Genomic DNA, 17,475 nt, shown 5'->3' on the forward strand with positions numbered 1-17,475 from the left:
TGTACAAAGTCCAAGGGAGAAAAGCAGAGCATTACTGTGCTCGAGCCAGGCTTTCATAGGGTCAAGAATGGCTTTCCCCACTTTACGTTTTCAGTCTTTCCATTGCTTTCTCCAAGAGTCAGAAGTCTAGAATTTTGTGAGGAAGACAAAAAGAACATAAACTAATCCAGATATTCCATGGAACTCCCTTTGCTGACCAGCTCAAGTTGGAACCCACTTCTGCTAAATGAAAGGGGGCATTTATGCCCTTTCATTATTATCAATATAGATCCCTACAGTTTAGAAATTGAATGATCTCATTTTCCTGATAAAATTCATAAAAAGAGGCTGGGTGGAGATGACTGACTGGATGGATACTTGGTGTAATGGTAAATTGTCAGCTTGATTGGATTAAGAGATGCTTAAGATTAAGAGGCTTCTGGTTGTCTTGATGAGGTCTAGGAATGACTAGCATGTGGGACAGCAAACTGAAGCAGATACCCTCCCTAAGTGTGGGAAGCACAGTCCAGTAGGTAGGAGGCTTGGATGGAATAAAAGTTGGAAGAACAAGGAAGCAGCTGCAGACACAAGCTTGCAAGCTCTGTTCTTCTTGAATGGGTCCTTGATTGCTGCTGTGATCAACGGAGGACATCAGACTCAGCTCCTTCACTCTTCTAAAGGGACTCTCCAGGTAGTTCCCAGGCCAATGGTCCTAGCTTGAGGTGGCTCCCTCTTGTTCTAAGGTATCAACCACCAGGACCGAGCAGCTACTAGTTCCTCCAGCTCTCCACTGTGCAGATGGCCATCATGGGCCTGTCCAGCTTCTGGTTGCATTAGCCAATCTGATAAGTCCCTCTCCTGTTGCTTCTGTTCCTCTAGAGAACCCTGACTAATACACTTGGTCAGCAAAAAGATATTAAATAAATTTTAACTACAAAGCATGGGAGAGTTTTTCATATAGAGAAAACTCAGGCTGATGTTGAGTGACAGTGATGGTTTTATTCAAGTACTAATTTTGGAAGACAAGCTCACTACTGCTGCACAGACCAGGTAGCAGATGAAGTGAAGCATAGAGTGTTGATAAGCTTACATCACCCTGTTAGCATTCCTTCATAAGTTGCTGCTGCTCTTCCAATCAACTTTGGGTTTGGAACACATGAAAAGAGCAAGAAGCATGCTTCCCTTGACCAACTGAAAAATGTCAATTACTTCTCTTCACATCGGGAGGCCTTGAAAAACTCTTGCATATCAATGTTGTAGTCTTCTCCCGATGCCTTCATTGTACTGTAGTTACAGCTGGTTCTCAGTCCCCTCCCATGAAGGCTCACAGTCAGCACAGTGCAAAACAGGCTGGGCTGTCATCTGGGCTGGTGTCTGCAGACTGTCCCGTCAGTCTTCCCTCTCAGTGCCAATTAAGACTGCACATTTCCATGTGGCCCAAATGTTTAAAATTCAGGGGCAGGAAGAGAACTTAGTGGAATTCCAGCATCACATTCTGATCTTGGTGATTTTCATGCTTTCTAAAATGAGCCACAGGTTCACTGTTCAAGGAAAAGCATCTTTTGGTAAATTCCTAAATATGTGACTTAAACGTTCCAGGAATCAAAATACTCTGGCTTTGGAATGGAGTAGCCAGAGACCTTCTCTGAGTGTTGTTAATATGACCCTCTGGCCTAAGAAGCTACTGCTGCCCTGAGATGGTGCATGGTCGGCCTGCTGTGGGGGTCCATGAACCAGCTTCAGAGTGGGTCCCTTCCTGGACTGTCCTCCCCTCCCTGGGTGACTTTCAAGTGCACTTGTCTATATCACATTAACCAGCTGATCACCAAAGTTACTTTGGTGTAGGGGAGATCGGTTGATGGGGGAATAACTGGTCAATTAACTGCATTTGCTGAAGATTTTAGCTAGTTATTTAGTACCGAGAGATACTGTTGTAGAAATTAGAGAGCAAGATGGGTGAGCACAAGTCTTTTCAAAACTGTGGGAATGGAATGATATAACATTTCCATATCTCATGTAAGCATGTTCTTGTTTACTTCTAATATATAGGAAAGGTGAGATTGTGTTTTATCTTCAATACACTCTAAGATACTGAGTTTTTAGTGCATTTAGCAAGCCTCCATGGTGAGGCTTATTCAGTTGCAAAGCAGTTTCAGCCTGCAAAAGGGAACAAGAACTGCAAGTCCTCTACCCCCCACCATGCTGTGTTTGACTCAGAGCTGTTGAACAGAAAATGGAATGGAATGTTTGTTATTTATAGAGGCTGTCAAAGTACATTTTACCAGATCTGAAGCCACCAAAGTTGTTTATAGGTAGCTGGCAAGTGTCCACATGACATTTTATCTCAATAAGAAAAACGTACAGCCATCAGATCCAACCACAGAAATTGCAGTTGATGAATATAAACTCGTCTACTTCAGGACCTTATAGAAAATGGAGCCAAGTGCCACCCATCCCCAAAGAACTCTGCCAGCAGCTCCAAAATACGACAGCAAAATTAGTGATATTAAACACAAATTCTGTGACTTCTGATAACTTGGTCCAAATCAATTCTATGTGCAGAGGAAAAACATACTCTTATGAATCCACCTTTTCCTGAATTTGTGTTCTCCATCAACTCAGTGCTTCTTTATAATGTAGAATATTTCTTCTTTGGCTGTAGAAATGATTGCATTCGAAGGCGGTTTGGTATTTCCTCAAAATGTTAAACATAGAATTATCATATGACCTAACAATTCTGTTGCTAGGTATATACCCAAGAGAAATGAAAAACATATCCATATAAAAAATACATACACAAATGTTTATAGCAGCAGTATTTATAATAGTCCCAAAGTGGAAAGAACCCAACTATCCATCTACTGGTGTATGGGTAAATAAAATGTGGCATGCCCATGAAATGGAGTATTATTTAGAAATAAAGAAGGAATGAAGTACTGATCCAAGTTGGATGAACTACAAGTTGGATGATCCTTGAAAATATCATGCTAAATGGAAGAAGTAAGTCACAAAAGACCTCATAATATACCTCCACTTATATAAAATGTCCAGAATGGGCAAACTCATATAAATAGAAAATAAATGAGAGCTTGCCTAGGACTGGGAAATTTGAGGGGTGGAGGATGGGGATTGGTTATGAGATTTCTATGGAGGATTACAAAAATATTCTAAAATTATTTGTAGTGATGGTTGCATATACTAAAAACCATTGAATTGCACATTTTAAATTAGTAAGTTTCATGACATGTGAATTATATCTCAAAAATTTTTTGTTTTTTGGTACTAGGCATTGAACACAGGGGTGGTTTTAGTCAGTTGTTTTGCTGCTGTGACTAAATGACCTGACCAGCACAACTGTAGAGGAGGAAAGTTTATTTGAGGGCTCACAATTTCAGAGGTCTTAGTTCACAGGCCGTCAGCTCCATTCCTTGGGGATGAAGGTGAGGCTGAACATCAAGGTGGGAGAGGGTGGTGTAGGGAAGCAGCTTACATCACGGTGATCAGGAAGCAGAGAGAGACTCCACTCGACAGATACAAATCTATACACCCCAAAGCCATAGCCCAATTCTGACCTTCTGAGCCACACCCTACCACTTCAGTTACCACTCAGTCAATCCCTATCAGGGGATTAAATCGCTGATTGAGTTAAGGTTCTTACAACCCAATCATTTCTCCTCTGAACCTTTGTCTCACACGTGAGCTCTTGGGGGACATCTAATATACAAACCATGACAGGGGCGCTTTGACACTGAGCAACATCCCAAGTCATTTTTTTATGTTCTATTTTGAGACAGGGTCTCACTAAGTTGCTGAGGGTGTCCTCGAATTTGTGATGCCCCTGTCTTAGCCTCCTGAGTCAGTGGGATTATAGGATTGCCCCGCCACACCTGGCAATGAAACATTTTTTAAAAAGATAAGTGTGTCTTAGCCTTTTGTGCTGCTATCAAGAAAACCACAGACTGGGTGATTTGAAATGAACAGAAAAGAAGACAAGGTAATATGGTGTCATGTTTACAGCACAGACCCCTAAAACTAAAACAATTCTGCCTGGTTCCAGTTCAGTCTCTGCTTCGTGATGGCTGTGTGACTCTGGAAACACAGCCTCTCAGTGCCTCTCAGAATCCTCTTCTGGCTGACCAAAGCGGTCCTGTCCTGCTCCTGGCCCTCCTATTCTCTGCATAGAGTCATCAGAGAGAGGTTTCTAAAATGCAGATAAGCCCGTGCTAATTCTCTGCTTAAACCTTTCAGTGATGGCCTCAGGGTTAAACCTGCATTTCCCAGAAAAGCCTATGAAGCCCTCCTCACTCAGCCTTTTCCCTACCTCCCATGCCTCATCATAGAATGTTCTGGATAAACTCAAACGTGCTGTGCCATTTCATCTCTCTGCCTCAGCCCATGCTACTGCTTTGCCTGGAACACCTGTTCTTCACTGCTCCTCCACTCTCTTCCTTGGCTGGCTCCATTCTGGTTATCCTACAAAGTCAGCTCAGACATGTTCTCCTCCTGGAAATCTTGTCTGAGTGCCCCTATCCCCCTGCCCCCAATTTACCTCAAGCAGGCTGGTTAAGCATCCTTTCTCAGAAGACTAATAGGAACTGCCCATTTAAATATGGTCCAGGTCTTAATTTTCTCTGCATCCTTGGTAACTGCTATGGTTGGAATACCATTTTTCCCCTCCAAAACTCATGCTGAAATTTGATTGTGGCAGAATTGGGAGATGGGGCCTCAAGAAGTGAATAGATTGTTAAGAGAGATTAATGTCTTTCTTGTGGGACTGGGTTAATTCTCACCATGTCAAGTCCTTGCTTTTGCCGGACTGGCTAGTTCCCATGAAAGTGGGTTGTTATTAAAGCAAGGGGACCCCTTCTGCTTTGTCTCTTCCATGTGCAGACTCTTGCTCATTTGGCATGAGCAGAAGCTGAGTAGATATTGGTGCCATGTCTTGGACAGCCTCCCTTTGTCTGAGTCAGAGTAAACTTCCATTCTTTATAACTCACCCAGTCTCAGGTGTTCTGTTACAGTAACAGAAAAGGCTCTAAGAGAGTACTTAATACTGTGCCTGGCCCATGTCAAGCATCTGATGAGAGAATGAATGAAATGAATGCTGAATAAAGAACCACCCAAACAATACCTTCACTCCCCAAGGATAAATAGGTACTATTGTAGGCGAAAGTTGTTTCAAATACTGCCCATCCTATTCCCACACATTTTGGATGGAATGTAGCAAAGAAAGGTTTGAGTAGTTAAAAGTTGGTGAAGAGTCACTATGTAAAGGGCATGAAGTCTGGGTTCAGCTGCCTTCTGCCAGAATGGTTGGAAGAAAAATGTGGTGTTCTTATCTTTTGTTTTTATTTTTTAAAAATATTACACCATTATAAATAGTAACTTAGTCAAATAAACTGTTTAGCTGAAATTTTCATTCTGATAACAAGTGAAAAATATTATGTACAAAATAGCTTGGGGAAGGCCCCAAGGAAGTGGGCAGTTTTGTTTTAAGAGCCCAAGACCAACGACGCCTGCGTTATAAGTCATATTATTTTTACCAATTTAATAAACCATTTTTCCAACTCATAAGCCTGGCTTAAGACCCAAACAAAAAGTACTTTGTGGAGAGGAAAAAAAGAAGAAAGAATAATTAATGAACTAGGAAGTCAGTTGTTTCCTGAAACTTTAGTTTTAATAAAAAATTGCTGTATTTATTCACTTTAAGGTAATAGCTGTTTGGTCTTACATGGGTCCTAGAAGGAGAGATTCACCTTTTTGGGTTCTTTGGATTCCTATAGAGATCATTTAACCTGAGAAGGAGCTGGTGAAGACAGGAAGGGTGGTGAGAGGGATGGAGAAGTAGTGGGATAGAGTTCTTCCAGAAAGTTTTTGGGGGAATATATAGAGAATGGAAGAGTATGGAGCCAAGAATATATAAGTCACCAGGATTGTGACAGTCTGATCGTACTCACTGTTGGCGATTGCTGTGGTTTGGATCTGGAATGTCCACCAAAGGTTCACGTATTAAAGGCTTGATCCAATGCAGCAATGTTCAGAGATGAGCTATTGGGAAGTGCCGGATCATAGGGCTCTGACCTCATCAATAGACTAATCTACTGATAGCTTTGTAGCTAATGGCATTATTGGGAGGTGGCAGCAAACACAGGAAGTGGGTCTATTTGGAGGAGGTAGGTCATTTGCAGTATGCCCTGGAAGGGTCTTTCTTGGCCCAGTACCTTCTTGACTCTTGCTCTCTCTGCTCCTTGGCTTCACCAGCTGAGCAACAATCCTCTGCCATACCCTTCCACCATGATATGCTTCAAAGGCCCAAAGCAGTGGAGCTGACCAACCACGGACTGAAACCTCTGAAGCTGTGAGCCAAAAGAAAATCTTTCCTCCTTCAATTTGCTTTCCTCAGGTATTTTGCCTCAGTGATAAAAAGCTGACCAACAGAGTAACTATGTTATAATGATGAGAATTCTCATGCACTGAGTGGGTGTGTCAATGCACATAACCATTTTGGAAAACAGTGGCATTGCACACCTATAGTGAACCTGTGCTGTGACCTGCAATTCCATTTCTAGGTATATGACCTGGAGAAACTCCAGAACATGTGCCCCATAAGCTATGTGCAAAAGTATACAAGATCAGTGTTCAACACAGAAAAAATAAACAGTGAAAAACAACCCATAATCTATAGCAGTAGAGTGGGAAAAAATGTGGTAGACTCATACAGGTGACACTATACCACAGTGAACTATAGCTATGCATATGTATGTAGCTAAACCACAAAAATATAATGGATGAAAACTGCAAGTTACTGAAGAACTTATGTTTAGTACAATTCCATTTGCAGAAAGATAAAAAACAGGCAAAGCTAAAGAATGCATTATTAGGGACACACGTGTCAAAACTATTGAAGTAAATTCCAGGAATATAAGATTTTGAATCACAATTTCAAAATAGTGACTACAAGGCTACTGGTCATGTTTTATGCCTAATAATAAGTATTCATTCTTTTTATCCTTTAAAGAATACAGATTATCATACTCTTGCATGTATTATTCACTTAATTTTTTAAAATTATTTTTTTACTTGTCAATGGGCCTTTATTTTACATATTTATATGTGGTGCTGAGAATCAAACCCAGGGCCTCACACACATGCTAGGCAAGTGCTCTACCACTGAGCCACAACCCCAGCCCTCACTTAACAATTTTTAAGGAGTTGTTTTAAACAAAAGGAAACAGAGATGCTAAATCAGAAACCCACTGGGAAGGTGCAGGGTAGGGGAAGAAAAGAGAATCCCACAAGAGCTAAATTCTGGCATTCCACTTAGCACAACAGGTGGTACTAAAGTAAGAAGGACGCTACAGCTCATGTGCATTGGTCAGAAGTCCACCGCCACTCACAGGGGTCCATAGCTCCTCATTCTAATGGGTTCCCCAGGCCTTCAGTGCTTAGTACTTTCTCCATGCTGCAGCTCACGTGTCTCTGCTCTCGTCCCCCAGGCCTGCTGAAGCCCACAGACTTTGGCCACCTCTAGGCTTGTGACCAACCACAGGATGAATCATAACCCTTCAGGGCCCTTCATCACCTACAAGATGTGGCCCATACTCTGCAGCACCATGGCTTTGGGGATGCTCTTGCCCTGCTTGGGAGAACCATCCTTGCATCGCCAGGCAATGGGGAACTCCTAGGATAACCCAGAGGTCACTTCCCGTACCACTGAGGACTTCTGTATCTCCTCAGTCGGCTGAGTGCTTCCTCTTCCGGCCTACACAGCTCCCTATGTGTCTCTACCACAGCACTTTGCACGCTGTGATCGACTGATGACAGGTCTCGCTTCTGTTAGACTCAGAGACCTTCAGAACTGTCATTCTTTTACCTTGGGTGATATTCAAATATCAACCAATCAGCACTTCACCAGCAGCCACGGGTCAGAGTGGATCTAAGGCTGGAGCCCAGCACTACAGACACTGCCCCTGTCCTCAAGTCACTCCCCCGAAGGCGTTAACTCCTTAGTAGCTGAATCATTGGGAGGTAGGGGGGCAGGGGAGACGCTGCCAGCTGAGTGAAAAGATGGGGACTCAGGACAGTATTATTTTTCAACTAGTATCAGAAGCATTTTGATATTATAGCAACTGGCATGGCCATTATACATCAATATCCAGCAGCTCATATCCATCTTCTTTATATCTCAGAGACAGAGCACTAGGCTTGGTAGTAGGTATTTAGTAAGTATTTACTGAAAAAATGAGACATAATTAAACTACAAGTAGAATCATTAACCATTTTTCCCAAGAGAAGGGAGAATTTGGCTCTTATAGTGAATTTCTGTTGTTTTTGCCTTCCCTTCATCTAAAAGCAGATTGGTTAACAGTTGGGCATATGATCCAAGCTGGTCCAATAAGACTCAATCCTGAGCTTCTGGCTGACTAACCCAACTCCTGTAGACCCTCCAATCTCCCCTGTTATCAGGCTAGGATCAGGAGCTGTCTTGCCCCCATGAGTGGTAGCCTGTTGAGAAGGAAGCAGAGGACAACAGAACTAGGACATTGGGATAGACAGGTTCCTGCAAACAAATTAAACCCCTAGATCCAGCCATGCCTGAAAATCCCCCTGCACCTTTCAGTTAAATGACCCAATGCATTCCCTTTCTTTCTTACAATAATTTGACTTTTTTTTTTTTTTTTGGTTTGGTCTGTTGTCGCTTTTTGTAACTAAAAGTTCAGTCTAATTCAGGTAGAAGAAAGATGAACTTCCACTACAACAACACAAGTCTAAGTTTTCCTTTGTGTAAGCATCTCTTAACTTTTCAACTGTATGACATATTGCTGGTTCCTTTTCGTAACTCACCTGTTACCAAGGAGAACATTTGATAGACTTATAAACTTGGGAAAGTCCAGTGTGTTCATGACAGGATAGGCATGGATAGGGACAAGCAAAGTGTCATCCCCCTAAAATTAACAAGAAGAAAGTCAAGTTTGACATTCTGAAAACTATAACCGTTAAAAACAGACTTGAAGATGCTTTATTTCCTACTTCATTTTTTATCATCTAAAATAATTCCTTAAGAAACCTCAGTGTGTAAGTGCAACATAAGAAATATTGAGTTTTTTTTAGCCATAAACAGTGTAGGAAATTCATTGAAATGATGTTATTATTACCAAGAAAGCTAAAGATAATCATGTCCTCACACACAAATAATGACAAGAACCTGTCTGCTTCTAGCTCAAAAAAATTATAAGCAAAGGCACTCCCTGATGGCCCAAGAGAAAAAGAAACCAGCACAGAATTTTCTGATCTAAACATCACAGAATAATAAGCAATTTATTGATAAGAAGGCCCAGAGACTTGCTTCCAGTTCTGCATAATGTTTGACCTTGAGCAAGACCTTTACTCTCTACAGGTCTGTTTCTTCCTGTGCAAAATGGAGACAATTGTGTCTCTCCTCAAAGGTGTTTCTAAGAATTAAAGCATTTGACAACCTTCAAAATTAGGAGTACTGCACAAATATGAGGTATTATTATTAGCATTATTATATGTGGCAGAAAATGTGCCCTAGCACTTTGTAAGGTGCCCATTCTAGGAATTCTTCTTCTGCTGGGTACAGAATATTCCATCTGAAAACAATATTCTGGCTTCATTGTTATGTTTTTTTTTTTTTTTTTTTTTTTAATGGGACTCCAAAGAACAGCAATGGTTTGTCACAATCTTAAGGAAATGTGTTTCTTGATTTAAAATATTTGACTTGAAATATTTGTGGTGTCTTGGGTCTAAGGTTCTTTTTCCCACCTTGGGAAATCCTCTGCAATATGATGACGTGAGTCTAAGAGGTAATGTCATCAATTTATAAAAATTAAGTTGGCAAATTTTCATTCTGTTTTCAATAAGGAAAACCAAAGATAAGTCACTTTTTGGTACAGATAGTAAATAATAAAAATGTTGCTTAAAAAGGAAAAACAAAAAGAAGGAAACTCAACACTACCTAATCATACTCTTCCATTTTACTTTTGAAACATGAAGAATGCTCTTAACCTTGAGTTTTTCCGAGCTCCAGGATTCTCTGCAGTATAGAGAAAGAGTAGGATGGAGGCGAGTTTTAAAAGAATGGACAACGTGCAGAGCTGGCTCTGGCTGGAGGCCAAAGGGTGAATGAGAAGACCCAGAACAGGTTCATATGAACAAACCACAAAGCCACCTGGGGGTCAGGCCACCAGGCTGCACCTCCCCACAGGCCCCAGGGCTGCCTATGTAGACTCCAGCCAGTACCAAGGTTTATGATCACGACTTGGGCGTGTGCTAATTTTTCAGCCTAGCACTTTCAAGAGTATGTTCAAGTCTCTATCACCTCCCAGTCCCACACCGTAAGCGAGGTTTCTACACAGGCCATGGGAGTGCACGTGTCTCCTCGACCTGCCCAGGTTCTCAGCAGCTCACGTCCACCCACCTGGGGTGCCCATCACTGCGCCACACTCCTTCCTGGCCGGTTGGACTGCCCACCTGAGGCTGAGAAAGCTCTGACTGGTCACTGCATTTCTCTTTCTTCCTCTTTTGAGGATATAAATGTTGACCCCTTCCCATCCCAACAAAAAAGCAATTTGAAGAAACTTACCTTACAGTGAATGCGAATGCAGTCATAATAGTATCGCCACTCATCAGGAGAAAAGGTAATGGTGACCATGAGGGACAAGCCAGGGACAAGGCGGTGTTCCTGGAAAGCAGGTGGGCTCTTGTTGGGACAAATACCAGACCTCACAGACAGTAGCACCATGGTGACAACGTGCTATGCTCCTCCCAAGCAAGCTAGAGAGGCAGGAAACGGCAACCCAGCAAAGAAGAATGCGGGAGGGCAGGTGACCACGCAGCGCTTACCTTTTTCACATAGCTGATCTGGAAGTATTTGGTTTGTGGGGGTAAAATATGAACGTGTGTGTCTTCATCAGAAACATTGACCAGGTGCTGGCGAGAGACAGGGCAGTTAGGACAGTGTTTCATTTATTGGATCCATCTCTATGATTACTTACACCTCATCTTGTTTAAGGAGATTTGAGGACTTATATATTTTTGACTTTTAAAAAGACATAGCCAGGCGTGGTGGCACACACCTACAATCCCAGCAGCTGGGGTGGCTGAGGCAGGGAGATTGTGAGTTCAAAGCCAGCCTCAGCAACTCAGTGAGACCCTGTCTCAAAATAAAAAAATAAAAAGGGGTGGGATATGGCTCAGCAGTTAAGGCACCCTGGGTTCAATCCCTGATACCAAAACAAACAAACAAATAAATAAATAGACTCAAAATATGTCATATACCATTTAATAATAAAATAGGACAATGTGCCTGCGCCCCCACTCAGGAACAGTAGCAGAACCTGCAGCCCCTGAGATGTGTTGTCCTTTACACATCCCCTTAATCCTGGATAGTTCTCTGCTGCACTCAGTCTGGTCCTGAGAAGTCACCTGAGCAGAGAAGCCAGGCACCAACTCCCACAGGTTGCCTAATTATATGCCACTGACTCTGGGGTCAAGGTCTAGGTCAGAGGTTTGGCCTGTCACTGGGGCTCTGGGCTCTCAAGCCCATTGCTTGAGTCCCCATGTTTATCAAGGCCCTAAATCAGACATTATTTCTGACAAGATTACAATGGTATATCAGATGGTTACCTGATACATGGGAACATCCTTCAAGTGCTACAATTTTAACCCTATTTTGTCATATTTTCTCTTTTTAAAACATGCTCAGTGCCTAAAAATATAAGTTTTCAATGGCTCTTTTGAGTTTCAAGAGGCCTGCAGAGGGAACAGTGTTGGTGAAGGGTGGGCTCCCAGGGGCCAACACACGAGAGCAGTCCTTCCAAGAGAGCCTGGGAGGACAGGAGCCTTGGGTGGCAAGGCTGTTGCAGAGGGGACCTATAACCCTCCCCTCAGGGTCAGACTACCAATATCTACACAACAATCACAAGTAACTTTACTAGCTTAGGTCAGTTTACAACAAGCGACGTCACAGGTAAAGAACAGAGATCTGTCTTCAAGGCTGCTGGGCTGGCTCAGTTATCCCAGTATTCCCGAATAGTCCCAAGGGAGACAGGAACTGGGGCCCCTGAGACTGGAGATGAACCAGCACTGATGGGCAAGAGATAACCCAAGTTTTGTTTTAGAAAAATAAAAACACCTGACCCTTCCTGTAGCCTGGGTGTGGCAGAGCAAATCCAAATACACCCACTACCCCTTGAAGATGAAGGTGGGACATTAGGATTCATGAGATGATATCTGTACTATTAAGCAAGTTAGAAAAAAATAGCAATAAGAAAACACTAGATGATTTTCTCAAAAAAAATATAGATTCCACTCATGGTAACAAAAGATACATTACTTGACTATAATTTCCCATATTTGCCTTTGAGGGAGTCTTGATCTGGAATTATTCACTTGGATCAATAGAGAAAGAAACAACAAACTCAAAAGTTAGTATTTAGGTAAAAGGCATGCAGGAAGAGGAAGAAAGAATTCAGCTTCGGGAGATTCAAAGTGGAATGGAAACTGGTTGAGACTGAAGGGTCTGGTACGGGGTTTCCTTGGTAGAAGACAGGGCTGGCTGTCAGCAGACCGCAGTGGTGGAAGGGGAAGAGACATCCTTCTTCAGCCCAGAAGGGCTCAGAGCTCTCTTCACTCCCTTTCCTTCACCTGCATCACAGTCCCCTCTGCATCCCATCCAGGAGTCTGTGCTTCTCCCAACGCAGTGAAGAGAAGAACCTGCCCTCCAGGAAAGGCTTGCTAACCTTCAACCCTAAGCATCTCTGGAAGAATGTCAAACACAACCTCTCAGTCTCCAAGACAGGGTCATTTTATACTTCCTCTGCGGCAAAGCTTCTCACCGCAGGGATCTGGGGCCAATTTTAAGCAGCCCCGTAAGTTTCTTAAGGTGTTTTATCTTAAAATGCATGTCGCTCCATACTGTACTTCTCTATAAACTGTGGGAGTAAAATTCATACTCTAGAAAGGACTGTTTTTCTGTGACTCCAAAACTCTCTATCCCCATAAGATGAGGAGAAGCCATTGGGGTTCATGGCCCTAACTTTGAGAAGCAAGATCTTGCTTGGGAGTAGGTATCTTTAAAGACTGTGTAATAGGAAACTGAAAACTAATATTATTCTAGAAAGAACTTTTCATTTATTTAAGATGGGGTTTTATAAGCTAGCGATTTTGTTTATGGCTGGCAACAGGAACACTAGTAGTCTCCTAGGAAAACTGATGGATTGTTTACTTCATAAATATAATTTTCCAGGCAAAAGTCTCTCCACAGAGAGGAAAAAGAATGAAAAGGGTCATGGTGTTAAGAAAACTGGGACCATTATTTCAAATTTCAAAGCAAATTGAAGCATTGATTTCAATATGAAAGCTAATGAGATGTTTCAAATCCTTTAACCAGATCTGCATGGATCTCAAACGTTAATGAACAATTTAGTATGATTTTTAAACAAACATTCAATCATTCCAGTCTTATGCAATTTGCATAGTTTCCTTTAGAAAACTAAGATAAAAGCACAATTGTTGGATTTTCCTCTTTGTTTGGGGAGACTCTCAAGGTCATTGCCTTAGGCTTCCTCTTAACTTTGCTGGTGGAAATAGGAGGCTTGCAGTTCCAATATCTCCCAGAATGATGTTATGATGAAGTCATTTTGTACTTGTATCCATTATCTATTTCTGTTTGTTTTAATGTCTGATACAAGTGGTAAGATCATTTAGACTTTACACTATATTTGCTAGGAATTAGTGAGCCTTTGCCAAGTCCATTTAAGGAGATGTAGAAGGGCTTGGGCAGCCAGGGCAAGATGGCTCATGAGGATTTGGGGGACAGGGTCAGAACAAGGGAGCATGGAGAGGGTCTTCTCATGAGGTCAACTTCCTGGTTGATGAAAGTACTCATGGATACAAGCTGGGGACCCAATAAGACAGACACTTCCATTCTTGTTCTCCTAAGTGGGGGATCCAATAGAAAAACTAAAACAGATGCATGGACAGAGGGACCAATCAATAATAGCAAGGAGAGCATGGACAGGGGAGGAAATAAGCAAAAGAGGAAATGCCAGAGGCCATAAAAAAAAAAAAAAAAAAAAAAAACAGGTCAAAGCTCCCCCAATAGATTCCCAGCTCTGGGCCCCCTTGTCTTCAGAGAAGTCTGTCTCTGTGGCTTCTGCAATAAACCTACTGCTCATTTGCTACCTCTGTGTCCTGTTCTTCAATTCTTTGCTGAATGGAGGCAAGGAACCCAGCACCCCTACAGGGTAATAAATCTCTTCCAAGAAAAAGAGTTCAATAGCATTTCTTCACAAGGGTGCATTGCCTTCTGTGTGTGAAGTACCACTGTTCTGGGTACTGGGGAAGTCACAATATAGAAGAGAGACATGGCCTTTGTTCAGCAGAGTGAAGCAGAGTTGAGATTTCATCTTTTTCAACAATTAAATCATACTCTCTTGGTTCCCAGGCATTCTCAGTGGGAGTGAGATCACCCACAAGAGGAGTAAAAATTGATCCTTGGGAGGTAAATATTACAGTGGCTTGGGATCTTCCAAAGCTCAACCCTACCTGACAAAATCTTATTCCTTAATATTTCATTTCTCTCATTAATGTCTCCTTAGGGGATGATAATGAAGGAAAATGTTGAGAACCACATTCATCTCTAAAATTCTATGCTGTTCTAAGACTTAAAAGAATCATGTTGTTGTTAATTTTTTGGAATAGTGACTTTTTAAATCACCAGGTAATTATTAACTCTCATGATGTCATGCAGTAAGGAATATCAATATTTCTTGAAACCAGGGAATCCTGGCAAACTAACTAGCCTTTATGTGATTCTATTTTACAGAAGGTGAAGCCTTTTGCCCTACAGCATGCATAAAGGTGGAAAGCACCCTAAAGCTAGCAACAAAAGTTATGAAACATCTAGAAAAAGAATTGTGACTTAATATTAAGATTGCAATATTCCCCAAGTTGATTCAATGTGACCCATCAAAATCTGAATTATGCTTTTTTTTTCCCTTAGAAATTGACAAGCTAGTCCCAATATTCATATGGGATTGCCGGGAACCACAGTGGTCAAAATGATCTTTAAAAAGAACCAAGTTGGAGCATTGACACTGCCAGGTTTCAAAACTTACCATGAGCTACAGTTACCGAATGCTGTGATGCCATTAGCATAAGAATAAGGTTGGTGGAGTAGAACAACTGATTTTCAATAGTCAATTGATTTTTCAACAAAAGTGTCAAGACCAATCAATGGGGGAAAATAGCCTTTTTTAACAAAAACAGTGAGCATGCAAAAGATTAAAGTTGATCCCTACCTCACACAATACACAAAAATTAAAGTGAACTACATACCTAAATTTAAGAGCTACACCTATAAAACTTTTAGAGGAAAACAGATGTAAAGTTTTATGACCTTGGATTTGTTAATGTGTCCTTAGATGTGACACCAAAAGCAGAAGTAACAAGAGAAAAACCAGATTGGACTTCATCAAAATTAAAAACTTGTGCTACAAAGGACATTATCAAGAGAGTTAAGAAAATAACCCATAGGATGGGATAAAATAATTGCAACTCACATGTCTCACAAATAATTTGTATCTAGAATAAAGAACTCTTAAAACAATGATAAAAAGAGAAAGCGCTTAATTATAAAATGGGCAAGGGATTTAAAGAGCTATCTCTCTAAGGAACTTGCAAATGGCCAGTAAGCTCATAAAAAGGCACCAAACAGAATTAGTCACTAGAGAATTGCAAATAAAATTGGTGAACAGTGTCCTCAAAAAGATATGCCCAGATTATAATCCCTGGAGACCGTGTGAATGTGACCTTATAGGAAAAAAGGTCTTTACAGATGTAAAGTTAGGGATGTCAGAAGGGATCATCCTGGATTACCTGAGTGGGCACTAAATCCAATGACAAGTATTGTTTTCCAAGTGGAAGAGGACACAGGGAGGCATAAGAAAAGGTCATGTGAAGACAGAGGCAGCACTGGAGTAATGTAGGCCCCATTCAAGGAAACTCTGGAGCCACAAGAACCGGAGATTCTCCCATAGGGATGTGCAGGAAGTGCAACCTTGCTGATACCCTGAGATTGGACTTTGGCTTCCAGAACTGAGAAAGAATAAATTTTGATTTTTAAATTAATTAATTAATCAATTTATTTATTTATTTTGTGGTGCTGGGGATTGAACCCAGGGCCTTGTGCTTGCAAGGCAAGCACTCTACTATCTGAGCTATATCCCCAGTCAATTTTGATTTTCAAATACCCTAAATTTGTGGTAATTTGTTATGGAAGCAATCCAAAATTTGCATACCACAGATTCCAACAATTCCACTTGTTAGGTATATATATTCATGAAAACTGAAAGTTTCATACAAAAACATGTACCATGTACATGAACAGCATTATTCCAACAGTTCTCAAGTGGAAACAACCTGAATGCCCATCAACTGATGAATGGATAATCAAAATGTGGTCTATTCATACAATGGAATATTACTCAGTCTTAGAAAGGGATGAGGTACAGATTTGTACAACTACTTGGATGAACTAGAAAATATGCTAAGTGAAAGGAGGCAGTCTTAAAACACCCACATGTTATATGATTTCATTCATATGAAATATCTACAATAGATAAATCTATAGAGTATGTGAGTGGTTGCCGAGGGTGGAGGAGGGGCAGGTGAGGGTATGGGAGAAATGAGGGAGTCAGATAGGGAGTGGCTGATAGCAGATGTGGGATTTCTTATTGGGGTGATAAATGTTTTAAACTTAGATTGTGGAAATGGTTGCATAAATCTATGAATTTATTAAGATCATTAAATTGTACGTATACTATAAATGGGTGAAGTTTCAGCATGTGAATTTTATTTCAATAAAAATGTTAAAAAAGGGAATAATAGCTGGGTCCAGGGGCACACACCTGTAATCCTAGTGGCTTGGGAATCTGAGGCAGGAAGATCACGAATTCAAAGCCAGCCTCAGCAACAACAAGGCCCTAAGCAAGTCAGTGACACCCTGTCTCTCAATAAAATACAAAAAAGGGCTGAGGATGTGGCTCAGGGGTTGAGTACCTCTGGGGATCAATCCCTGGTACTGCCCCACCAACCCAAAAAAAGCAAGTAATAACATTCTATTGAAGCTTTTGGTATGATTTGGTAAATGAACAGTAATTCTGAATAATAATTACCCTAGTACTATCCTACAATAACCTAGAACAGCAAACTTCAACAAGGAAAAGTAGTCCCCAAAATCAATAATTAACTTTGGTCTTTGATGCTATGTTCTAAGAAAGGTCTCCTTGGAGGTTGGTGGGTGAAGTGCCTAACCATATTTAAATCCTAGCTCTCTTCCTCAGAGAAAATACTTGGCCCCTAAGAGGTTCCTTTTCAGACCTGTTCTCTCTCTACCCACTTTGTTGATTAAGGATTCACAGAAACTGCATTCTCCCCTGTTCACCGGGTACTGCCTGATAGAAATCTAATTTT

At 41.3% G+C, this 17,475-nt stretch overlaps 1 protein-coding gene across 4 annotated transcripts in view; it reads right to left on the minus strand.

Moving 5' to 3' along the window:
• Window positions 1-17,475, minus strand: part of CFAP221 (cilia and flagella associated protein 221) — a 105,919-nt gene that overhangs the window by 83,654 nt on the left and 4,790 nt on the right. For all 4 annotated transcript variants that reach the window (XR_013762838.1, XM_079133826.1, XM_079133825.1 and 1 more), the window contains exons 4-6: window positions 10,843-10,929; window positions 10,583-10,681; window positions 8,824-8,924 (exon numbers count right to left, since the gene is read on the minus strand). Coding sequence is in view for 3 of the 4 variants with exons in the window: in XM_079133826.1 (XP_078989952.1) it covers window positions 8,824-8,924; window positions 10,583-10,681; window positions 10,843-10,929 (287 nt within the window). In the remaining variant the exon portion in view is untranslated. The remainder of the gene's footprint in view (window positions 1-8,823; window positions 8,925-10,582; window positions 10,682-10,842; window positions 10,930-17,475) is intronic.

This window comes from Sciurus vulgaris (assembly GCF_902686455.1).
Source record: "Sciurus vulgaris genome assembly, chromosome: 3".
In the NCBI taxonomy this organism is placed as follows: Eukaryota; Metazoa; Chordata; class Mammalia; order Rodentia; family Sciuridae; genus Sciurus; species Sciurus vulgaris.